General features: G+C 43.8%; 1 protein-coding gene across 23 annotated transcripts in view; it reads right to left on the reverse strand.

Moving 5' to 3' along the window:
* Window positions 1–26,619, reverse strand: part of ldb3a (LIM domain binding 3a) — a 41,418-nt gene that overhangs the window by 8,130 nt on the left and 6,669 nt on the right. For 6 of the 23 annotated variants that reach the window (XM_081725314.1, XM_081725309.1, XM_081725304.1 and 3 more), the window contains exons 3-9: window positions 20,886–21,037; window positions 14,527–14,602; window positions 13,846–14,117; window positions 9,169–9,335; window positions 8,721–8,757; window positions 1,339–1,476; window positions 136–315 (exon numbers count right to left, since the gene is read on the reverse strand). In XM_081725314.1, coding sequence (XP_081581440.1) covers window positions 136–315; window positions 1,339–1,476; window positions 8,721–8,757; window positions 9,169–9,335; window positions 13,846–14,117; window positions 14,527–14,602; window positions 20,886–21,037 — 1,022 coding nt within the window. Of the gene's footprint in view, window positions 1–135; window positions 316–1,338; window positions 1,510–7,689; window positions 8,123–8,720; window positions 8,758–9,168; window positions 9,336–11,051; window positions 11,253–12,019; window positions 12,043–13,845; window positions 14,118–14,526; window positions 14,603–20,885; window positions 21,038–26,619 lie in introns of those variants that run through there. The other 17 variants (XM_081725316.1, XM_081725318.1, XM_081725324.1 and 14 more) reach the window with 14 other exon arrangements.

Genomic DNA, 26,619 nt, shown 5'->3' on the forward strand with positions numbered 1-26,619 from the left:
AGGGGACAGGAGGGGACGGGATGGGGCGGGATGGGGAGGGATGGGACGGGATGGGGCGGGATGGGGCGGGATGGGACGGGATGGGGCGGGATGGGGCGGGATGGGGCGGGATGGGGCGGGATGGGCTTGCTGTACCTAGATTGAGCAGACAATGCAGTTGAAATAGTTGAGGCTGCAAGCGACAGGTGGCGGGGTACCCCAGGGGAAACAGCAGGGGCTGCAGGGATCTCGAGGGTCTCGGGGGCCTCAGGGCGCACAGGGGCAGGGGGTGGCTCAGGCACAGATACAGGCTGTGGCTCAGGGGGTGCCACTGAGCTGCAGAACATGGAGTACAGTCATCAACGCCAGTGAAACGGTGGCTTGGGAGGAAAGCACCTGTGGGCTCACTAAACGCAGTGTTACGGCCTCCTATTGTCTTACACGCGCATGCACACACATGCTGCAGCCTGACCAAGGCGGCCAGGCGTGTCGTGTGGCATGAGATTTGAAAAGGTGTGCAGCAGTAATGCACCTTCTCCTCCTGGCTTCCTTCAAACAAAACTGAAAAGATGTGGATTAATTCTGCTGCATGCATGATCTGATTCCTGTAAAGACACCACACCGCATCAGCTTTGAAGCAAGGTGCAGATCTAACTGAAAAGGAACTGAACGTAAGTGGATCCTGCAACTCAGAACCCGCCACTGATGCAGCAGTAATGAGACGGAGCACCTGTAGCGTAGGACGTCTGTGGCATGAGCGCAGCAGCAGCAAACTGACCCAATCGTTGCTGTTAAAGTTAATGCTAAACATGTTAGAGGCATAGGTCAAAGGTTACAGCATTAATCGGACTGGAGGAACAGCTTTCAACTGCAATGGAGATGCTCTCTGTTCTAACAGCAATTTCAATGACCAAACTCCTAATTAAATCTCTTCTCTCGATTGGAAAACACAGAGGAAAACTACATTTACAGAATGCAAAGATATAAAAGAAACTATTTACAGAGCAAATTAGAATCACATGGAATCATAAAGTCATACTTAGAATACCGTTCCTTATTCAAGACATTAATGACAGACATGTCTAATATATTTTAGCATTTTAAAGAAGAATTCATGGGTTTTGTGATTCATTCCATCCTTTACCTACTTGATTAAATACTCACTGTTTTCTCATTGTCAGGTCAAAAACATATGTACACATAAGAAAATATTTACATTATCAAACACTTCACAAGTTTAAAAACCATGAAAACCAATATCAAACATGAACTTTTTCACATACTAAACATACCCAAGGTCAGGCAATCAGTGACATGGCAGCACACATAGCAAGAAATCTTGAGAGCATGCGGCATTACCTGTCCTGGGTAAGGTCTCTAGAGGCAGGTTCTGGAGTCTGCTCAGCATCAGGCCCAGGCACCTGATTCGCTAGCTGTGGCTCAGCTGCAAGCTGATTGGGCAAAGCTGCGGTACTAGGCAGAGCGACAGACGCTGTGCTGGTGGAGAAAAGAGCATGCTTGACCGCCACACTGGAGAGGAGGTTAGGTTGCACAGAACACATTACACAGAAAGATAAAGTCACGTGTGTAGACAGACATCAGCCTCCATGTCACATAATCACACCGCACGCTTGAGTTGACATGCTCAGATAAGAGAGGTCATTTCCGCAGAAGACACTCGGAAAGGCAGCTGCTTCAGGCCCATGCAAACTAGAGGCATCAGTGTTACTCAGCCCAGTACAAGGATGTCCATCAAGGAAGCAGAAACCCAGGAAAGAGCACAAGATAATATTTTTCTAGGAAGGCTAGGAGCTCTGTTGCGGATTTTAAAACCAACCCAACGCAGAATAAATTTGGTAGCCTAATCGAGGAATATATTCACAACTTAGAGGAGAGTGGTGACCACTGATCTGATGATGGAACGCTCTTGGCTACCCTAGGATGTGTGGGTGGACTGAGGTGATGAACTCTCTGGTTTACTCTATGGTTTACTGTTGTGTCCGTGGTAATCATGCTGTGATATCAGTAGATAACAGTGGATACTGCGATATCAGTGGATATCAGTGGATACTGTGCTATCAGTGGATATCAGTGGATACTGCGATATCAGTGGATATCAATGGATACTGTGATATCAGTAGATATCAGTGGATACTGTGCTATCAGTGGATATCAGTGGGTATTGTGCTATCAGTGGATATCAGTGGATACTCTGATATCAGTGGATATCAGTGGATACTGTGAAATCAGTGGTGATGTTTTTGTCCTGAAAAAGAGGTGCATCCCAATTTTTGGACCTAGAAATTATGCAAATCCTCCCTTTGCAAAAACAGCAGCAACAATCTTCCACGATGATATTTGATGAGCAAGGTATCTGATATCATCTCTCAATGGACAATATGTCCACATTTCTGAGAGTTCCTGGCCCTGGCTTCTGGGATTGACTTCTGATCTTACCTCACAGGTTTTCTCTGGGAGGTTCAGTCAGGGTACTGGGCACGTCAGTGAAAAAACCTGATTTGTTGCTCACTGAGCCATTGTTGCTAGATTGCGGAGGACGACCGGGGCGCTGTGTGTTGGTGGAAGATTCAGTGGTGATACACACACATTACTACAACTGGGACCACTAGAGAACTGCTCTGCCTTTCAAATCATGCTCTTTACCGTGCGGGGGAGAAATACACATGACCTTTTCCAAGCTTCTTCTTAACATCTCCAGTGATTTTAAACATTTTACCGTAAAATGCTTAAATGGTCAGATTTCTCCCATTTGTCAGGTTATATATAAATAATAGCATTTTTCCATGGCTATTCCATGGCTCATCTTTACAAAGATGGCAATAATTCCAGAAGCTGTGTAGCTACTCTTAGAGATGCATCTACTCTTAGAGATGCATCTACTCCTAGAGATGTATCTACTCTTAGAGATGCATCTACTCTTAGAGATGCATCTACTCTTAGAGTTACATCTACTCTTAGAGATGCATCTACTCTTAGAGTTACATCTACTCTTAGAGATGCATCTACTCTTGCTAAAAAGCTTCTAAAATTATGGCTTAACTGAATTGACTGAGGAGACAAGAAATATTGACGCACTCTCACCACGTCGATACAGCAGTACATCTCAACAGTGCATGTTGAAATGTTTTATATATATATATGCAGAAACAGCAAAAGTGGATGTAGTTGGGGGGGTGTGGGGACCAGTAGAAGGAAAACTGTCACAGGAAAACAATTTATTTCCCCAGTGCGCAGACAGATGGACTATAGACTTTAATCCTGGTGGCATAAAAACATTAAAGTTTAAGATCTCCCTGATATACCCAAACATTTGGTGAGTGATACTGGTGAAGGAAGCGACCCTGGCGGAGAGGAGACGGTAAGAGGCAAGCACCTAGCAGCAGCAGACGCCTGGTGGTGGACTGATGGCTGACCCCTTCTCTCTCAAACACACACAACCGCCCTTCCAAATTCCCAATGCCCTTCCTCCCCCAGCTCCCAAACATCCCAGACAGACGTAAAAGGGTACATCCGTCTTTCTTCAGTCAGTGGTTGCAAGGTGCCTATGAAGTCTTCATCACTTTCTGTGGTGAACTTGCCCAGTGCTTTTATGTTATTTGCATGTAACATCTAAGTGTGCTTGACTAGGTGTGTGCGGTTTGTGTGAAGTGCGTCATGGTTCGTGGTTTTGGAGGCAGAAAGCAGACAGCAACGAGGACATGAGGAGATACTGAACACAAGTCACAGCACCAACAGCCAACAGCTGCTTCTGCCTCTGAAGATCGCAGTGTGCTTACTAATACTACTTTATTATTACTACTATACCATCACCAGCTCTCTCTCTCTCTCTCTCTCTCTCTCTCTCTCTCTCTCATACATACACACACACACACACACACACACACACACACACACACACACACACACACACACACACACACACACACACACACACACACACCAACACACACACACACACACACATACATGAAAGCAAACAAAAATGCCTGAAAAAGGATACAAGAGATAGCAAGCACGTTGGGCATTAAAGAATACGAAGACACTTCATAACCACTGTATCAGGAAGCAACTTATGGTACATTGCAAGCTGAAGGTAGTGCAGAAAGGGAGAGTCATTTTTGGCACAGTGCTGCCACCTGCTGAAAAATCTCTGTGTAGTACAGATTCAGATGGCGGTTGAAGCGAGCTCACAGTGTACCGCCATGCCACTGAATGAAGGGCACAGGGCATTTCTTCCACCCTCATCTCACTAACAGGCTCACTTCTCTATCAGAAACTGAGCATGGCTCCAGCAAACATGTACAGGCTCTGGAGTACTACTTGGTTGAAATAAAAACTCCATTATGCACAGTTTCTCAGATCTGAAGAAGCCCTTGACTTCATGATTTCTCCTGGTGTGAACACCGAATTCAAGTATTGAACTAACTGGGCCTTCATGAGCTACAACAAAGGCATTACTGCAGAGACAAAACTCCATAATATAGGGCAGAGGTGCTCCTTTGCTCTAGAGTTGAGAAGCTTTAAAAGCAGCCCAGTGCACAGTGAAAATCTCCATCTACCTCTGCTCATATTGTCTGAGACACAGTGCACAGTTCAGTAAACCTGGAACCTGGATTTGTGAAAGAAGACCGATGTCTGAAACAGAGGTTTAAATTAATTAGTTAATTGGTTTAATGATTAACTATTAATTATTTTTTAGAGCAAAGTTAATTGTTAGCTGATCATTGCCAGCCTACGTAGTAGAGGTGGGACATGGGAGTGGGGAGGAACACAGCCCTGTCCTAGTTTAGTGTTAACTAGGCGTGTTTAGTGTTTAGGAGGCGCTACCCCCTGTACATGTCTGCTGTAATAAATCAGCACAATTACTGTATTGATCATGTATTGATCATGTATTGATCATGCCATTTACTGGATCTTCCTCTGTTCTGGTGCTACAATACATTAAACCTACTACTAAAGTCACTCACATTTCCATTTCAACTTCTGAATAAACAATGAACTTGCTAAAATCCAAGATAGTTATCATGATACATTACATTAAAATGTGCTCTTCTGATCAACTATAGTGGCTCTTTATACAACACCCAGTGGTGTTACCAGGAGTTAGGCAGCAACAAGGAACTGTATTATGGCTCAGGTTTTGATCTGTTATATATTTTTTGTCCACTTCTAAAATTTAAGTTAATTTTTGTAAATGGTAAATAAAATGTTTTTGAAAGGTACCAGTACCTGTTTGCTAGAGCAAAGTGGCTAATTCAGCTTGTTAGCAAACCCCCAGATTTTTATTTAGTTTTGACACTGAATTTTCTATCAATATTTTCCACATTTGTGAGTGTGTTTTTAACATATATTATAACTCTTCATGCTGAATTAGTGTTAGAACAAAAGGACAAGATTTAACATATTGACAACAGAACAAAAGCTGGCACTAGTTAGACTAAAGTGGAGTTAAAGGTTTATTGGCATAGTCTAAAGCCTAAAGAATGGGTGTTGGGTTGATGGTTAATTGAAGGTTACATCTGAACTTTTAAAACATTTAAAGAAACTTTGACTGATCTTTAAACTTTGTAGCCTTTAAATCCACCTCTTTACAGGTGATTAGCAAAGAAATGTTATAAAACATACATTTACAGATATTAACTAGCCAAGGCCTCACAGAGCACACACACACACACACACACACACACACACACACACACACACACACACACACACACACACACACACTTCCATAAAAGACCAGGCTACCCAAATCAAAATGTTAACCATAAACTTTGATGACTCCTAGCGTAACTGTAGCCCTAACCATAACTATATGAGTAAGCCTGTCCATAACACACAATAAAGTTGGGATAATTATTTAGGCAAATTCACTGTGATTGCATTCTACTTAAACTCTAGTTCAACTCTAGTTGAACTCTAGTATGAACAAACCCACTAAACTAGGCACTGAAGCTAAGGCGCATGCACATGGACAGCATAAATTTTCGATTTTCCAATGACAAAACTTGAAACAGATAAGAATATCCTAAAATCAACACTATGTATCAACTGATAGTTGCCAATCTGTTCTACAAGCTGCATGAAACTTGGGCTACCTGACAAGACAGTAACCATGCCAAACTTTAACGCAAGAAAACAGTAGAACCGACTGAGAGAAAACAGTTAAATTCTCTGTTGATATTTGCTAATATTAAATAAGTAAACCTTTATAGTGGTGAACTTAGTCAACTAGTCACACGGGAGATGAAAATAAATCTAAAGTGTGAAGTATGACTTAGCCAAAAGAACAGATGAAGATGAGGATGACTCAAGGATGAAGCCTATTATTTTGTAAATGTGTGTGAAGATGATGGGATGAGGGAGAGAAAGCAAGATGAAGGGCAAGAAGGGGGCCAGCCATCAAAAGGCACAATTACTCCAGCGACATCATACGCTCTACCCAGCATGCACTGCATGCAAGTAGGTGGTGTAGGGGAGGCTCAGAAGAAGTGGAGAAAAGCCCATGGTAGAATGCCATGAGGACGGCCAGGCAGTTAGCAGAGCTGGCAATTTTAGCCAAACACCAAACAGTCTAGCCATCAACAGCTCATGGTACAGCCCAATACCATCGCCCTATGTGACATCCACAGGCAGAATTACCTTAGTGAAAAAGTCCTGGGACGTATACCACTGTCTCTATTCCCACCTACAGACTTCCTTCTTGCTTTTATTGTGTCTTTGGATGGAAGGACGGACAGATGTCCAACGATGCGGAGATCTTATGGTTTCCGTCTCTGATATGTCCTCTGAGCCACAACTCTTGCTAATACGTAAATGTTTAAGCTTAGCTCCTTTGTATAAAATGACACAGAGGAAACTGAAAAAGGTGGGAAATGCTTCCCCAGAAGTACTGCAATGTTGAAATGAAACGCTTCCAGACCATGCGGTCAGTTTTTTCACCTAAACAGTACTATGTCAGTACTATGTCTCAGCATAAGTCAGGGCATCACCTACGGGTTCCTTGAAGAACCAGAGATGCCTAAAGTTTTCAAAAGCTCCGTTTAACAATCTGTGCTTTAAATGTAAGCAATTTAGATGATGGCAGTAACTTTTATTTAGTATCTGCAAGAGGGAGGTGGAAGTGGTCGATCGCTGGTCTGCAGAACACACTCTCCACATCAGCAGCGCCGAGCCGGGCTGCACAACCACTCATTCTGCTCTATTGCTAAACGTCAACGTTATTTTCTGCAAGACTAGACTTTTGTGGAGAAAGAAAGACAATACAGTCAAACAGATTCATTATGCAAATGACATTAAGATAGTGTTATAGACCATAGATGCTATGGACCATAGAGCTAATGTGCTATAAAAGCATTTGGGCCCATTTATGGATGTTCATGTTTGATTGATCATCTGTTGTTAGTGGGAAACCAGAGGAAGATTATGATCAATATTTTTGTTATATTTTTCAAGCCAAATCAAGATAGGGCTGCTTCTCTAATTCAGCATTGTAGAATTTTAAAAAAGCAGCATTTTTGCAAGAGTTTAGAAGCTTCACCCCACCACCAATTGCTCTTAAATTCATCCAGTTCACTTTTGCAGACCTATATGGCTGTTCCAATTTTGGCCAGTTGATAAACAAACAAACAAACAAAAGAACAAAAGAACAGAAAAGGAGAACAACCAAAATGCCAACAAGCGTGCCCACAGGTTTCATTGACAGCTTTTATTCACTGAATGGCTCAGACTTGTGTACAGGGACAGCGTGAGGAGGAGAAGACATGGCCGCCACAACGCTCAGCAGAACAGAATACAACCAGAACACATCACAGTGTGAGTAGCGAGCTTAAATCCGAACTCTATCCATGTGATGATCAGTGAGCCGCTGCTCTCTTGCCAACACTCCAGTCTCTTTCTCTCTCTCTCTCTCTCTCTCTCTCTCTCTCTCTCTCTCTCTCCTGTTTCTCATCTGTCAGAGGCTCTTCTCTCACACAAGCATTGCCTGTCTGCTTTCCAGACTGTGGCCTGCCTGTACGGAGCGTTTTACCCAGCTAGGTTAAGGATTTGGGCGGACAAGCCATTGTGCCAGTGTTTCAGTTTAGCAAAACGGGGGCCCTTCGCTTCCGACTCAAACCTTTCCCTGTGGCAGTGAAGAGAGGTGCAGAGAGAAAGAGGGGAAAGAGGAAAAGAAGAAGAAAAAGGAGAAAAATGAGTAAGCTGCCGTGACCTCCCCGTGCCTGCCCACAGATCTGTGCGGGTTCAAATGCACAGAGCCTCCTAGAGTGTGCTTCAACCTGAACCTGCGCTGCTGTGCAGAAACCCCACTACCGCTACCTTACACAGCGCAAAGCAAGACAAAGAAAAGTTTATTTATATCGTGCTTTTTACAACAGCTGTTGGCACAAAGCAGCTTCACACATGTCTGGGTCCAAGCCCCAGTACAGTTACACTTGACATTTGTGAGACTGCATGACATTAGATGTGACGAGTTCTAGTGTGAGAATTGCACGCTACAGCGTGGGAAGCTCAAGAATAGGGAAATCCGTGTGTGTGGAGCATGTGAGGGTTTTGTCATTTAGCCTGAATGCTTCAAGTTCAGCACAGAGAGGAGTCAGACAAGGAGGTCTGGGTAAGGAGGACTTGTGTTCAAACACCAGCGTTTCTGCTCAGCCCCTCACCAGTTAAAGCGGTGTACAGGGTTACTGACGGGCCACCAGATGCTGCTGCTAGCTGCTTACCTGGACTTTCTAAGAGCCTCCTCATCTGGGTCTTGCACTGCAGAGGAGCAGAATTAGGAGAAAAGAGAGAACAGTATTAGAGATGCGCTCACTGCTGAGTAAGGCTAAGATCATTAGAACAACAGCGTTTAGCCCAGCAACTAAGAACTTCACCAATATTCACCAATATTCACCGTGAGCTAGTTACTGCTCACTGTCTCACCTGTTTGCCATCTCATTTGCTGAGTTCTAAATGATCCAGCCCAGTGTTGTGAAACTGAATCCCTGTGGTAGCACTGCCCAGCTGGATTCTCACCGCCCTGACACACCTGTTCAAACTTAATAACTACCTGGATCATTTAGAAAGGGGCATATGAGATGCAGGCCTTCCAGCAAGGTGATACATGATCTGTGAGTGGTGAATGAACAGAGGTGGATGAGTCTAGCCTTGCGCGTACAGCAGACTCACGGTATTCTGTGCCGGTGACGTGGGCGAGGGTGCGGAAGGATCTGGACTGCATATGGGCAGCTCTTCGGGCCCATTCTGCAGGGCCCATCTCCTGGTCCTCCCTGGGGACCACGGCCTGACACACTGGGGAAGCACTGTCTATAACACGGTCTTTAACGCGCAGCCTACTGCAACCACAGAGAGAGCCGCAACCGTAAAACACGCACGCGCGCCGCAGACTGCACGGCTCAAGGTCTAGGTGAGTGCACTGCTTGGCTGGGTTAACTGTGGAACGATCTTATTGTGATATATGTAATAATGAATAAATATGCCAGCTAAAAGTGTGGTGGTTACTTGGGTAACAGTGACTGTGCTGATGAAGGTGAACTGTTAGTGCTTGTCGCTTTGTTGCTGTGTTTTGTTTTGTTTTGTTTTTTTTGGGGGGGGGTTGTAGACTGCACATTAAGAAGCTTATTTTATGGTGCAAGGAGAAGAGGCAGCACCCTCTAGCAGAAGCTCACAAACAGAATAAGAAAGGCGTGGGAAGTGAGCTCTCTATACGGCAGAAGCTTGCCTAACGCAGCACTACAAACACAAACATTCAATCTCTTGCCCAGAAGGATGACAGAGAAGAGCAGAAAGCAATTTCCAGAGTCAACTGATACATCTAACATATAAGACAAAAGATCTTAAATGAATACGCAAAATGACTGATTAGACCAGAGGCACAGGCAGACCGACGCCCATCTCAGCAGACCCTCCTTCAATAATCGATGACAAAATTGCTAGGGTAACCGATATCTGGTCAATATCAAGGCCAGGATGCCAACCCAGGTTCTCTGTGACCAGTCAGAAGGAAGTAATAAGAGAGAAAGCGAGAGAGGGGTGGAAAAAGGAGCTCTGGAGGTGAGCGGATACGCCTAAGTGTGAGAGGGAGACAGAAAGAGCCAGAGAGCACAGACAGGGACAGGGGTGGGACAATACCATGGATGAACGGAAGGAGAGGGGCAGAGTGTGCAACGTGATGGGCAGGTGATTGGACCAATAGGGAGATGGACAGAGGAGCACATTTTCGCAGGAGGAAACCAACGTCCCGTAATGAACTAGATTTTCAAGATAAAAGCAGCAATACATATGATAATGTGCAGTATTTCCCAAAAAAACACAACTATAAGACCTCTCAGTACAAGTTCCACCTTAGCGCTCCCTAAGAAAGAAGTTGTGATTGTCTATGAGACCTTTCTGTCAGTTTTCATTTTAATTATACAAATCTAAAATTCATAGATATGATAGAAAGGTGGAACACTGCAGGATTAGCTATAAATAATAAAAAAGGTAATGAATGATGAAAGCTAATACGCATAAAAACACGAGAAAGAACATAAGCTATAATACAGGAGCGTGATGGAGACGTCATTTAGGAAGGTTAAACAGGTGCTCTGGCTGCTTTGGACTGGTGGTCAGAACTCATGTTTACCTCCCGTCAGTCCTGAAGGGTTCGAGTCTCGGGGAGAGTGGCTGCCTTCAGCCTTCATTACGAGGTGATAAGAGAATGTATTTTGTCGTGCTCCACTGACAACAAATGTTCTCTCAATATCCACACAGATTCACAAAGCAAACCTTCATAAACCTTGAAAAATAAATACCCTCAGCTTTTCTGTTTTACGGACCCAAGCTGCACCTACAGGTCACCCAGCACTTTAAATCTCCACTATGACCATATCAGGAAAACGAGGGAGGAGACAGAGAATCAGACATGTTGAGTTAGACATCCGGGCGCCAATCTTAGCACACGGCAGCAGCCGGATCGAGCATGACTAACTGACCAGCACAGAGGGGAGGTGCGGCTCATGCAAGCGGGAGGGGAGGACGAGGAGGTGCACGAGGAGGTGTGGACGCCTTACCCAGACATCTCGGCACCCCTGGCCTGAGACTGGCCAGCGATGGCATCCATGATGGCGTCCTGTGAGTACATGCTAATGGGGGTGTTGTACTGGGCGTGGATGATGGTGGCCTTGCCTCCGGGCCCCTTCACCTCTATGGGCTTGTTGGTGGAAAGAGCAGTGTCCTTCAGGGCAATGGGGTCGAAAGGGGGGATGAACTCACTGCGGTGGCAGTTGGAGTTATTGTGATGGGGTGGGGCAGTGGGAAAGAGAGAGGGAGGGAGGATGAATTGTGGGGCGAGACGGCCAGAGGAGTGTTGCAGGAGAGACAGCCGGAGGAATCGACGAAGCACTGTTAGAACAGGCATGCTTTAAAGGAGAAACAGTGCCCAGCATGTTGGATGGACTTAAGAGAAGAAGCAACTGACAGACAATGAAGCGAGGTAAGATGATGCATGTTGGTTAACACCTCTCAGTTAAGGCCTGAAATTGATGGGCTACAAAGCTACTATAAGAATCTTTACTTTCAAATCAAACTTGCTCCTTTAAAGACCAGAAAATGTTAACCGGACATGCACATCACATCAACTACAGACAAGATTATGGTGACAAGCATATGTCCTCACCATGTTGTCCACTGGCCATTCTGTGAACGCAAGCTGAGAGTATGACAGTCATGCAGCTGCACAGATCGTCAGGCTAGTCTTTCTGCAAGCCTTTCATTCCTGACTCCACCACGCACAGCACAGTGCCAGACCTCCACATAAACACGGAGTCCCGAAGCTCGCGCCAGCGGACGCCTGCCAAATTCTGCCACTTCAACTCTGCGATGCAAACGTAAGTGTTGGTAGGCAGATGCAGAAATGAGGTAAGAGCAGCTTTGAGCTGAGTATGTATGGAATGCTAGGCTACACAGCACAGATTCAGTGCATGACCATGCATATAAACCACACACACCACACTACAGCACCCAGAGCCATTGTACTAACTTGGCAGGTGTGTTGGTAATAACCTATGCATGAAAAATGAGAGAGAGAGAGTATGAGGAAGAGAGAGAGAGAGAGACAGAGAGAGAGAGAGAGAGAGAGAGAGAGAGAGAGAACCGTTAAGAACTTGGTCACATTCTGATTTTAAGGATGTCAGGATGTGGAATTCCTCTATGGTGAAAAGCAAAAGAGAATCAAAAGAAGAAGAGTGATAAAACAGAGGGCAGAGCAAGAAAACCTGTGAGCACCTGTCAGAGAGAGCATGTTAATAAACCAAAGCCAGCAGCTACTGGGTACTGGTTTAAAAATACACAAATTTCACTCCAACAATGGACTCTCACATAAAATGAATGTCTTATGAGCACCCTGGAAGATGCCCAAGAGGAAAGCTGAAAACATCACGCCCTCCACAAAATAAAGCACTCCAAGTGAATTCCATTTCTTCCATAAATGTTCAACTATTTTCTAGCAAAAGGGTGAAAAGCAGAAGGTGAACAGTGGAAGTGGAAGATGGATGATTGTGAGAGTTGGGAACCTGAGCCCTGGCATTCCATGGCCTTTTTTAGTTTTAGCACTAACAGGTGATCCTTCTCCCTCACCTCAGCCTTCATGGCAACAGTGTAACTGTATCACCCTGTGCTTATGGGACTCCCACTGCGCTGTATGCAACACATTTAAACAATTTCTCTGTCCCGTCTTTTACCACGTAGGTCTGTTTGAGCAGGCTGAAAGATTCCTCCGTCTTGTTCTGGCTTTTCTCAGCTTCCTCGCTTGGCAGCCATCTAAACTGCACTCAAATGCCCTGTCACTGCTCTGAAATGCTGATATTTATCTGTGCTATGTTTGGGTGAAACTGCAGACATCCCCTGTGAGTGTCGGTGTCAAAGCTGTGTTACTCTGAACCACATCAAGCCCAAATTATGTTAACATACTTTTAGTCACATTTTGGAGAATAGTATTAGTTTAGATTAGGGGTCAGTGTCTAAATGTGAACTTTTTGGTGGCCCTATCGTCTCCTGAAGCCTGCTCGGATGTCCTGCAGGAGGGCCATGAGCGCAGCACTGGAAAGCTTAGAGCCACTTGGCTTCCTCACATGTTCCAGAAGGGCTCACAGACTTTACGAGATCTGTCTGTGTCCTGGAGATGACGTGGTGGTTCCCAAACTCAGGCCCATCAAGTTGCACCAAAATATATAAAATGGTCAAATATATTCACAATTTGCAAAATATATGGGCTCATTGTTTTTTACAGTATTTGTAAATATTTTTTGAGTGTTCTAAATGTTTAATCCAAAAAAATTATAAATTACAAATGGTCAAAATTTAGAGTGACACCAGTCAGCGAGAAGCAGTCACAGTGTCTGGTGCATGCGTCCATGGGCCCCTGGGGTTTGTGGACTCTCCTGAACTCTACTGACCAAAGAGATTCATGCGCAAGATATTTTGGGCAGCACTGTGATAACAGATGACTAACTGCTTTTTCATTGCTGTCATCCTTCTGTTATGCAACAGATGCCAGTCAGCAGCCTGGTGGGAGGACCCTCAACCCCATGTCTACCATGCAAACCATGGAAATGTTGTGTCATTTAATGCATGTGTGTATCCTTGCTTGAAACATTGTTGTAATGAATTTAATTTCTGGCTAAGCTATACGACTTCAAGCACTGAGAGCCCATGATATCTCGCTCTGCTGGTCAAAAGTAAGAATTTCATCACTGAGTTGCAGGTGATGAGCATGGGGCTTGTTTTTCAGTGGGATTTGGAGGGGCTTACCACACCTGGCTGCTAGCACTAGCACTAGCACTAGTAGCTCACATCCTGCTTACGTACCCCAGCGGGTCGGCAGGACCCTGGCTTTTAATTCTCTCCTGCTGCAGGGCTATTTCTCTCAGCGTCTCAGCTGAGTACAGGCCAATGGGGGAGTTATACTGCTGTCTCTTTTGGGCGGAGGCTGACCGGCCCCCTGAGGCAGGTGGTGATGTGGCCCCTCCTCTGCTGGGCTGCGCTGTGGGGAGGGGCAGGCCAAGCTCCTGTTTGCTGGTGCAGCGGGAGTTTGTTTCAGCAGGGGCAGAAAGGCCACCATTGATTTGATTAGGCTGGCCCTTAAAGGAGGAGACACACGGAGGATGGAGTGAGGGGGTGAAGCTCCACACACGACTGTATCTGTGGAAAATGGTCAGGCTGATTCCTTGAACACGTGGCTTTTTGTTTGGATGCCACTAGGGGGCATTATAAGACTTTCAAAATGAAAAAAGTAGGTCGTCCCCCTGAGAATGTGAGGAGTCTTTGGTAAAATGCTACAGAAAGGCAAAAGGATTTAGAGGATTCCTCAGAGTTATGCCTTTCATGTAAGGCCAAGTAATAACACTCTCCCTAACACTGGCTGAAGATCACCCGGGCTCTGGTCCATGTAAGCTTCACATTATAGAAGAAGATTAGGGAACATGACTTGCACTTGGACTGAAATATGGCTTCTTAATGTGTTCCATTACTTGGCCTGGGTGGGTATACCTTCTGGTGGGGGATGATTGGGACTGGAGTTTCAATTCTTGCTGCAGTCATGGGCACGGGGGTGGGACGCTTTGACCTGTGGCACAACAGAGGACATTCAAAGTTAAAAGAGAAAGAGTTTCTAATGACCAAAAAGCATGTAGGGCAGGTAAAGTAAGGTGCACACTGTCATTTTTAAAAACATGTAAGTTGCTCTAGATACGAGTATAAATGTTAATAACTTGGAATCGATTTTAAGCATGGAATGGCATATCATGCCTAACTGTGCATTGAATCAAACTGTATGCAAAATTTTTGGAAGTATGAAAAATTGAAGCTAGCTCTGACAGCAAGACCCTAAATGCACTATGAACATATTGGTTGATATAAGGATTCACTGCCTTGCAGACCGGATTAGAAGAGGCATTTTCTCTGATGGACTGAGTCCAAAACATGCACGTGCAGGGGGTCTAGCAAACCACATTTCAGACCCATTAATGCTAGCTAGCAAGCAAGCAGTGAGAGATACCAGGAACATTTATTGATAGGTGATCACCAGTGGAGTTTGCTCAAAAACTAAATCCACATCTGCTTCATTTTGGGATAGTTGCAGAGACATAGATCAAAAAGACATAGATCAAAAAGAGGGGATGAACTCACTGCGGAGTGACATAGATCAAAAAGTTGTGTCAGTTCATGTGGGTGTGTATTCCTCAAATTTAAATATTACTGTAATCATTTAACAGTTAAGATAGTAGAGATGTGATAGAGATAGTTTACATTAACATACTAGCTTATATTGCATGCTTGTGATGATGTAGTATGGTAATTGTACACAGGATGAGATGTAAGACATCCTACTCCATTAGAGCTCCACACATGGCTCAGTTTATTCTCTACATTATGCCAACCACAGACCCTCTTCTCAGGGCTCAGCAGGTAGGCACCTCCCTCTGTTGGTGGTTCACTGAATTAATCCCAAGACACTGGCACCGTTAATGCCTACTCAGTGTCACCAGTTCTACATGGATTTTACTGATTATAACTGAAAGCGATCTCCAACACAAGAGGTCCATCCTGGCCCCCCCAGTGGCTAAAGCCGGCACTGTTAACGCCTGGTCAGTGACATGACAATCTCGGCCTTTACGGTGTGGTAACTTCACCTAGGGTGAGTTCTGCTTAACTACAACTGCTAAGTAGCCCTGTCGGCTTCTGATGTACAGCTCCAGACTCCTCAGACACAACTGCTCTTAGCTTACAGCCTCTAAGGCCGAACTGCACAAGCAGTAAAGCTGCAGCCTTTGCAAACCCCCAACACCCGTTTCTACCGCTCTTACATTCGCCAACCACCCGCCTTCTCTCACCTCAGACACCAGCTTTTACTTTCAAATAATTCATGCAACGGATCCTTAAATGGAATTGTTAACTCTATCTAATAAATATATTATCAATCCAACATGTTTCACTTTGCTGGGTGTAAAAAAAATGGATTTTAAGATGCTCAAAATGTGTGATTAAGATTGGCTATCATCTGGCATTTTTCATACCTATAAGTGAAAGATGAGTTACATTTTAACATTACAAATTCACAGACAAGCCAGTCTACAGCTTCACAGGAAATCCTACGTTATAATGATCTTATTTTCTCAAGAGTAATGCTGGGTTTTTTTTGTTTTGTTTTTTATTTGTATGAGGTGCATAAACAACCAATCCAAAGAACTTTTACATGTATTGTAAGCGGTGGCTATAACAAACAACAGTGTTGAAATGTGCCAATATATTGTCCTTCGTGCAGTAATAATGCCACAGGTTCAAAAAACCCTTTGCATTAGTCACTGGATTATGATAATGTTTATGCCATGTAAATGTCATTCACTGATACAATGAATAATTAATAATAAGTTTTTTGAAACACTGTAAATCTGTAGATACTAAGTGATAAAAAACACACCGTGTGCCTTTCATTTTAGTTTTGGGTTATGATTAGATTCAGTCCAGCCATTTACAGCTTACAAGTGAAATTCATGTTGTGGCAGGTCCTGGGGTTGTTATTACACCCCTTGGCTTCTTGAGTCCTGTTTGGTTCTTGAGTCCCTTCTCAAATATTCCTCATCAAGCAAAGAGGGTTTTTTTTGGCGGGGGACTTTTGGCATCAAACGAGAAAAAAGCAGCCAGGCGGCTTAAACCGAACACACCACCTGGAGTACCAGAGATGGTAATACCTGGGCTTAGTCACTGATGCAGAGTTACCATGGAGGTTCTTTGTCACATCCATGCTCAGGCCTTTCCTCAGGCCTTTCTGAAGTGGTGCCAGAAGCTTTATTGCCACCTTAGTTTGACAGGAAAGGCTTTGGGTTTTGGGGTTTTTTGCAGCCATACAGAGCTGCTTCCTGCCTTCTAAGCTCCTTGAAATGGTTTATGTGTGGAAGTGTTGCAGGATCCATACACTCTACCATATCACCATAATCCAGTACAGCAGTGTGTGTGTGTGTGTGTGTGTGTGTGTGTGTGTGTGTGTGTCTGGTTTCACATCTTATCTGTTTTATTAGGCAAAACTGCCTGCAGACTGACTAACAGACTGAAAGGAAGCATGAGGGAAATTAAGCAGCGTGACCTTTTCTCTGGCTAGACACTGTGCTACTTTCTCTACACACTTAAACACACGCACGCACACGTGCACTCGCGCAAATGAATGTCTCACACACATAAACCAATTACTAAATTCACAAATACCAGTAAGCACTAGTGACATTTATGACAAACTATGAGGCAATAAAAATAAAAAAGTCAGGCTGAGGCTTGGAACATGGCAGAACACAGAAAATAAAATGTCTTCAATGGCTTTCCACTTCAGAGCTACTCCAAAAGTGCTGTAAATATGCTTGCCAACTACCAGAAATACTGTATATTCATTAAAATGGTTTATGTCATGCAACGACCACAGCGGCCATGCTCTCATTCTGATTCTTCATAGTTCTCTGAAATGAAAACATTTAAAGAACCAAGAAACCAATTTTAAGGTACTAAAGCAGTTTATAGGATTCTCAACTTATGTTAAATTACACATGCAGCAACTTGTGGTACATTAAACATGCAGTAAATTTTTCAATTTATAAAAGCGAACAGAAACGTGATAAAATACTGCTCAAATACCAATCAAATTTGCTGTTCAGTCCTAGCTGAGAATATGGGCATGGTTCCAGTATTCAAATGAGCTTGCTTGAATGACAGCCTGCTATTACAGACTTGCTGTCTGCTAAATATACTGACACAAGGATGTAGAAATGATATAATACTGTACATGAACCTAACTTAACGAGAATAACATTGCAAATAATTCTATTCAGACACCACATAAGCCCTATGCACTAGTACTGATGGATTGATAGGTTTATATTTTCTATCCAGATATAAATGTAACTATAGCCCTAGGCACAAACAGCTAGATCCATGAACCATGAAAAATTACATAGACTTGCATAGACACTGAAAAATAACTTCTGCAACATAAGTACAACCAATCCTTCACAGGAAGGGCAGAAATTCTGGTGAAATCAACTGGACTTTGGAATGGTATTCACAGGACACATTTGTACACGAATATTGTGTTCTCAGAAGAGTATGATTAACCCAATTACGAATGAACACAGATTTAGGTTACCTGGTTCTTTAAACTTGCTGAGGGACGTGTTACATTGTGCCATTTATTTCCTTATGAAAGTTTGTCTTGCACACCATTTGATAGAAGGTGGTCAATATTTAAAGAGGAGGGTGTATTCCCAGTTCAGACAGGTTTGGTGACAGTGGGGGGATGTCTTAGGGAGTCCTCATACTGGGGTTACATTCTGCCTCTTAATTTTCTGCGTTTGCTGGGGTCTTTGCTGCACTGAATGTATACACTGATTGGCTACTTTATTATAGACACTCATTTAGTAGTGCGATGGCCGCCATTTGGCCTTCAGAACCACGGCGATCCCGTGTGACATAGATTCCACTAGGTGTTGAAATCGTTTTTGAAGGAATCTTGGCCCGTGCAGACAGGACTGCCTCAAGCAGTAGCTGCAAATTAGATGGAGGTACTGACATGCTATAAATAGCCTGTTCTACCTTGTCTGCGGACCATGAAGGCCAGGGAAACAATGAAAACTCACTGTCATGCTCTTGGAAACAATCCATGACTATACAAACCTTGTGGCATGGTGCCTTGTCTTGTTGAATGCTTCCTTAGGCCAGAGAGTAAACAGTTACCATGAAGGGATGGACTTGGTCAACCACAATGCTTAGGTAAACCCTACTGTTCAAATATCCATCCACAGGGATCAGAAAACCCAGAGTACACCAAGAAAACATTCCACATCATTACTTAACCTCCACCATTGATGCCAAATTCTGACCCTCTCACCAGCATGGTGCAACAGAAATCTGGCTTCATCTGACCCGGTGATGTTTGCCACTGCTCAGTGCGTCTGGACCTTCTGATTCCCTTAAACAGCAATGGTACTCAAACTGGTCATGAGATTTAATAGCACATCCATGCGAAGGAAGGGTTTTGTTTGTTTGTTTGTTTTTGTTTTTGGCAAACTGTACTATCTGATGCACGATGCAAGCTCAATGCTGAAATTGAGCTCCCCTACTCATATGCCCACCCAGACCAGTCTAACCAATATGGAGTCACCAACATGTGCCACAGACCCTCCAGGTGTGCCTGGCAGGCTCACCTGCCTGGGCCACGTCATGGAGACTTTAATGAATATCCTATAATTTCCACCTCCCCCTGCACTCTTGCTAGACTGTGTTTATATGTTTCCTGGGCAGACTCTGACTATAACTGTTATGATTGGCCCTTCCTAGTGTCTTGTCTCCATGGTAACTCTTTTACCATTGGGTCCTTGTTTTCTTCTTTCTTTTCCATGTGCTCTCTTGTTGTCATTCTGTTAGTTACGCCCCTCGTTTGGTGTGTCCCGCCCACCTTGCTTCAATGTTCTCACCTGTTTCTAGTTAGTTTTCATTTGTACTTGTATATACACCCTGTGTTTGTACTTGTGTATATACCCTGTGTTTGCACTTCTATATATACCCTGTGTTTGTACTTGTGTATATATACACCCTGTTTGTATTTCTATTTCTACCCTGTGTTTGTACTTGTATATGTACCCTGTGTTACTCCATGCCTTGTTTGTTATTGCTTGTGTTATTGCTATTTTGTTATAACCTATTTCCATTTTTTGGCTCCATCTTGTTCCCTGTTGCCAGGTATTCCCGGACTGTCTGTGCTGGCCCTCTGACCCTGGACTGTGGTTCTTACTGATTCTTCTGAATACTTCAGCCTACTGATTATGCTCACCTAGCTTCTTTATCCATGTGAGAGGGACTGTCCCCACTGAGGACAGAGGGCAGTGTGACCATCCCCTACTGAAGGCGAGGACACCATGAGTGTCCCCCTCTGAGGGCGAGACCAATGTGACTGTCCCCACTGAGGGAGAAGGCAGTGTGACGAGAAGGCAGTATCGCTCTCGAGGGTAAGCATGTGTTCTGCCTGCCCCGCCATATGGTTTCTGCCCTCTGCCTTTGCTACAATCCATCACTGTATATTTCAGTGGTCCAATGTCAACCGTAGGAGGATGCGTTCTCCTTGAGCCTTGGGGCCTCTCTAGGTTATAGCACTTATTTTTCCTTGCCACTGTCACCTTTCACTTGATTCTCTATAAAGTAAATATCTCTAAAGCTACTTTGTAACATCGATTGTAAAAAGCACTGTACAAATCTATTCGAATTTAAATTTGAACTTCTATTCTGCTGAAATTATAGAAAGGTCCCTCAGGCACATTATACCAGCTCGGTCAGCAAACCAGCTCACAGCGTCCCTGTATTACTGAAACAATAAACAGTACAGACACTGGCTCATGGAGAGCATGTCCGCCCGTCAGAGATCACTGCTGCATCAGGACGTTGGGCTATATGTTTTGATGGAATACCTACAGTAAAGGTCTACAGTACTAGGAGCAATAAAACCAGTGTAACCTGTCTCACTATATCAATTAAAAACATTCTTCATCTATGTGCTGTCATGTCACAGATGTACTATGAAAAAACTGTATATGTTTCTGTTCTGTAAATGTTTTATTATATACTGGCACTAACAATCTTCTATTGTTCTGTTGGTAATTGAGCTATCAGTTAACTTATATTGTGTGAATGTAATATATTCATTATCTGTTTTGTATATATTGGCAACACTATACTGTATGAAGGTTTAATGGTGTGACACAAGGTATTTGCACACTGCAAGAATTACAAGGACATACATGCTCCCCCACCCCTCACAGGCTCATGAACAACATCACGCTCACAAAACCCACAGGTGCAGTAGGGCACTGTACCTCTGCAGGGTGAGGGCCAGGTTGAAGTTGGCACACTTAATCTTGTTCTGAGCCTCAAGGTGAGTCATTCCATCGGTACTGACACCATCGATGGCTACAATGATGTCACCCTGTATCAGGTTCCCTGAAGCGGCTTTGCTGCCAGGTGAGATCTGTGGACATACGAGACAAACCTTTAATCAAAAATATTTGCATAACCGTGCATTTAAAAACACAAGGTGAGGCGGTCATGTCTACAGAGGACTGCGAGGTCAGCAGGTATTCAAACAGGCAGATGTAGACTGGATAGCACTCAGTTTGCTTGCTGGTCTCAGTCTTCTAACAGCTGAGCAAAACATGTGTCTCAGCACGTTCTCCCCTCCTTGAAGACCAATTAAAGTGGTTTAAAAAATACAGAGAAAATTAGCTTCAGTGAACCCATCACTCCAGCTTCAGTCCTGAGTCATCAGTATGTTTCCATACGTCTTAGACAACAGACACACGTTTGATGGAGAAACATTTAAAAGTAGACTCAAAATGCCATCCTGTGCTGACCCAGTCATACCATGACAGATAAACTGGATAGTCACATATTTACATACAGCAGTCCGGAAGTCTGTGTTGACATTTTTCTTTTTGTCTGTTAAAATCGCCAGGCTTTGTAAGTGTGTATTTTTGGCTTGGTCCCACCCACTTGGTCCAATTTAGCCATCTCATTCAATCAGGAATCAAGGAGAACAAGGCACCAGGAGCACGGGCTGTCCAGCTGCAGCTGTGCAGACAGCTGAAACAGAACTTTAGCATGCAGAGCCGCTGTATGTCATAACTCGACCTGGAGCCAACAGATGAGTCTCTCAGTGGTGTGTAGTCACACCCTTCTAACCCGTCAGAAAAGTGGACAGAAGAAATATAAAAATATTTCATGAATAAAGTAAATTAAAAACATTGACCTATTCATATACAGTTGTGCTTGAAAGATTGTGAACCCTTTAGAAATTTATATATTTCTGCATAGATTTGACGGCGGCGATGCAACAGTGAATCAATGCAGTGATTTTAAAGGCTGTGCCTTCATCTTTCCAACGTACTGTAACAGTTCTACCTAGAGTGAAGGAGAGCAGTGCTTCAGAGCACACAGCACATGAGCAGTGACACAGGTGGCTTGTGTAGGCAGTCCAGAGGGCCCATTTATTCTCTAAAGTTGGGTTTTATTAGATTAGTCAGTACAGCCAGTGACGACACACAGCTTTCAAACATGCAAACGCCCTGTGTCACTGCATACACATGGCTGTTACAGTATGCACCTTTGTCTATATAGTGTGCAACTACTAAGAGTTCATTCACATGTTTTCCACATTGTTTTGTGGTCAAAGATGATTCTTCTCTATGAAGCTGATTCAAGCAGAGCTTAATGAATGTCCACCTCCAAGCAGACTTTTTTGTGAATTATAAGATAAACTTTTGTGTGCAAAAGTCATATCAATTGTGGCCTTACACACTGTCATACCATCATAGCAAGCCAAATCCTGAGGTTTATACCCATAGTGCATACTCATACCAGACTGAGCTGGGTCATACCTCTATTTAGAGTATACCACAGGCAGAGTGCTCTATAGTCACCCTCAGTGCCATGGTGTGGTTTATGATTGGCTTTGGGCCCATTTTTGTCGCTATTAATTACCCGACTCAGGTTCGAGCCCCCTGATCGTGATCGTTCTGTAATGACCCTCCCAGGGCCCGGGATACCTTATCCGTTGGCACTACTCACGGATACTTTTTGACTGTATCATATGCTGACTCTGGTGCTGGTCTGTCAGGATAAACCTTGCTAATTAGAAGAGGGTGGTCTTATTTGAACTCTTTCTCTTACAACAGAGTGCATGCAGTTGAACGGCGTTGGGATTTTAGGGCTGAAAGGTTGGCTAGGACAAGAGACACTGAGATATCTACAGCTGAGGGCGATCTCCAACTTTAAAGTTGGAGGGTGTCGCTGTCGCTGTGGGTGGGGGCCGGTCGGCTCTTTGCCAGCCCGACAGCTGAAATCGTACGGCGAGTCTTTGCACTGGCCACCGTGATCAGGAGACAGGGCTCTTAGACACTCTTCACACTGTTCTGGAAATGGCAGCTGTGATTGGCTACTGCAGCCATGGGACAGTCCTGACACCAGCGTAAAGGTTAGCATCGGCAACAGTGGCAGTGACTGCAGGGATGCCACCCACTTGGCGACCCGCAGTGCTGGAGGAACCTTAATAAAAGAATTTGACCTTTGGCTGCATAGTGCAAGATCCTGGTTTTCTGCTCAGCTGCCGGTAGCTCTGAGGTTGGCTAGGCCTCCCATAGGCCTCCTACTGTCACTCAAGTACGTCCCACACTGTATTGAAAGTCGGGGCCCATTCAGAAACAGGGCATTGCTGCTCACAATTCCAGCACTGAACTATCTAAAGCAGCTATGAGGAGATGTTGCTTCTTACCACTTCTGCCATTTTTTTTTCATTATCACCGGGCACAGCTTCAAATGAGCACTGGTCTTTCTACCAATTCAAAATGTGGATCACCCTGATCAAAAATCAAACATAAGGACAAGTAATTGTTTTGCCTGAAACCTAAGTATTAGATGCCCATTTATCTGGGGCTACAGTTATTTGGCTGAATATGTAGAACTAGACGCAGGCTGTTCGGCGCTTCGTCAGTAGCGGCCCTGTCCTGTGCGCCGTGCTACCAGGGAGAGGAAACGGAACATGAGACCACAGAGGCTCTGCGGACATGTGCAGAGGCTCACAAACGCCACTCTGACGCTCCGCTATCAGCTCATTCCAGCTGATGCCTGGGTGAATGGGAGGCAGATATGCCAGTTCAAATCTCCTGTTTGCTTGCACAAAAGGCCTGTTCTGTAGGTCAGTGAAAGCAGAGAGCAAGAAAGTGGGCCACTAAGAGGAAGGGAACGAGAGTGATGAGAATTTGAGAAGACAAAGGCGATGGTTGGAGCAGAAAGCCAAGAGAGTGAGATTTGCTCCTGTCATTGGTCATAGCATTATTACCAGCACAAGATGTACCGTATGAAGGGTGGAAATGAAACATCATGACTGAATCAACACAGACTTCACACACTCTCTCAGTAGGGAGCACTAATAACTGCCAGCACTTACATTTGATACTGTAGTGCTTGAAGATGGTTTATTCTAAAATGATTTATTTATTTTAAAAAAAATAAATAAATTAGGCCTAATATTTCTCATTTCCCCAAATAGTAAAGTAGTAAGCATTTGTCAGATAACTACATAAAGCGTAATCCATAAGTGAATATTTCAGATTGTAGACTGACATTGTGAAATTGTGTAAACTGTGTAAAAAGTATGGTTTTGAATTTTAGTGTCCGAAAGGTTTTAGTTTATAATCTGTCAAGTAAATTTAATTCCCAGTTTTAAGATAAAATATGATGTTGTACCCACTGGGTGACTTTCAGGTTTTACAAAAGTGTTTAACATCAGTTGGTTTGGATGGGTGTGGGAGGGTGCTGATGGTATATATAACCCTCACTGTCTCTCCAATAGTTCTGACCTGACCTTCAGCAGTGCGCTAAAAACAACTAGCCCTGTCAGCACACTCAGCCACTGGCTCTCACGCCACAGACCAGGTCAGGGCAGGGCGGGGTTGGGATGGGGGCTCCAGAGCTGCTGGTACGCAGGTGATCTGACCACAAAGAGCCCACATGAGCCCACATGCAAGTTATCTGATGGGTGGCTGGGATCCAGAATGTGCAGCACAGGTCACAGCATGCACCGTGACTGGCGTATGTTATCGTCACCCGGGATGTTGATAGTCCAAAATACCTACATCACATGCATAGGCCCAAGAGTCATTAGGTGTTGGTCTGCAGTACAGGAGGCAAAATTCAGCTCGAATGGTTCTAAAAGTGAATTCAAGTAGTCTGAAAAATCTCAAGTTACAGTTTGTTATTTGAAGTCTACAACCGCAAAATCACAAATTCAAACCCCAAAAATTGAATAAAAACCTTCAGAACTCACTCTTGAATAAAACTGGCCACTGGGAGATCCTCACCTTTACATGAACCTTACGTAACATGGTGGAAGTGAACGGGGAAATGGACGGCTGGACAGACAGAGGAATGAAACAGGTGGTTAGGGCTGCCGATGGATGAACGGATGCTGCTACATGTTCAGTATATAGTATCATAGCTCCATTGGTATCATTTAGTGTCAAATGGCATAAACAGCAGAAGGTCAATTGTGATACGATGTTAGCTCTGTTCCGCTTGTTTCAAATGGTGCATGCAGGAGGGGACAGGCAGTTCGGTGATCTCAAAAATGCACCACATATGTATAAGAACAAAGATTCAGACATATCATTCACTATATATTCACTGTGCACATGCATGCTAATCTTTGCACAGCCCTTATATGACTGGCTTATATAGACAGGACAGAAACCATCACAACCAGGAAAACTCTCCTTGCAGAAGCAAAGCTCCCAACAGGGGGCTCACCAATCCTTAGCCTTAAGACTTTCATAAGCCAGCACTGGAAACTGTCATAGCATAAAACCCAAGGATAAATACAGATCAGATTCAGGCAATGCAGAAAACTCAATGGTTTTGGGAGGAACAGGGATCAATCAATAAATGTCATCTGAATGATAAGCAGTAGTGTATATTTAAATATGCTAATGGTTTGAGCATGGTGAAATACTAAAAAACTATTTTGAATCATCAGTTCAAACACACATGCACACACACACACACACACACACACACACATACACACAAACACACACACACACGCACATGCACACACATGTGCGCACACACAGAGTCAAACGGCTAATTTATAATGGTTCATCTATTGTAGAAGCACATAACTAATAAAGCATTCCAAAGGTGTTATATCAGGAATTATGAATAACCTGGCTGATGTTTCAGTCTATCACCCATTGAAAGCCAAAAGAATTTCTGATGGCACAGTGGTGTTATATCAAATGTCACAGGGCCACAAAATATCAGGAAACGTAACCCCACCACATTGTGAGCTAAATCCAGTCCAAACAGAAAGACAACGCAATACATAACCTGTTCAGCAGAGCTCACTAATGACCAGCTATACAACATCTATACCAAAGATGTTACCACTACAATACCATAAACAGTAATTACAATGGAAGTTAATCCTATTCGCCTGGCAATTTTGTGAGGAATAAATTCACTAGGCTATGGGTTAGTCCAAGGTGAATTTATCTTAAAAGCTACTTTAAAGTGTCCGCATATAAAAATAAATAAATAAATAAAAACCATTTCTGTCTTATTTTTATTCCTTGATTAAATCGGATTATTCTGTGAAGAACACAAAATTGAAAACCATGCCAGTAACATTAAAGAGAGGATAATCAAAATTTAAAACAAACAGTGAAGCCAACATCCGGTTTCTTGCACAGCTGAACTTCCCAAATCATGGCACTACCTCCCTTGTGCACAGTGCTTTGGCCCAATCTTACTTTAGCTTCAGTCTCCATTTCAACTCAAATGCCCCAAGATACTGCAGCGCTCTAAAGCCCCTGGCACTCGCTCTTCATCCGCGCTGCACACGGAGGTATTTATATCTCTCATCTGCTGCTTTCGGTTATAAGAAAGTTGCAAGCTCGTGCTTTCTCTATGCCATCTGTTTCTTTTCTCTTCTTTTTTTTTACTGGTCTCCCCCAGAAAAAGTCTTCATTTCCAGTGCCACATTTTCATGAGTTCATGAGT

This window comes from Electrophorus electricus, chromosome 12 (genome assembly GCF_041902795.1).
Source record: "Electrophorus electricus isolate QZ-2024a chromosome 12, ASM4190279v1, whole genome shotgun sequence".
Classification (NCBI taxonomy): Eukaryota; Metazoa; Chordata; class Actinopteri; order Gymnotiformes; family Gymnotidae; genus Electrophorus; species Electrophorus electricus.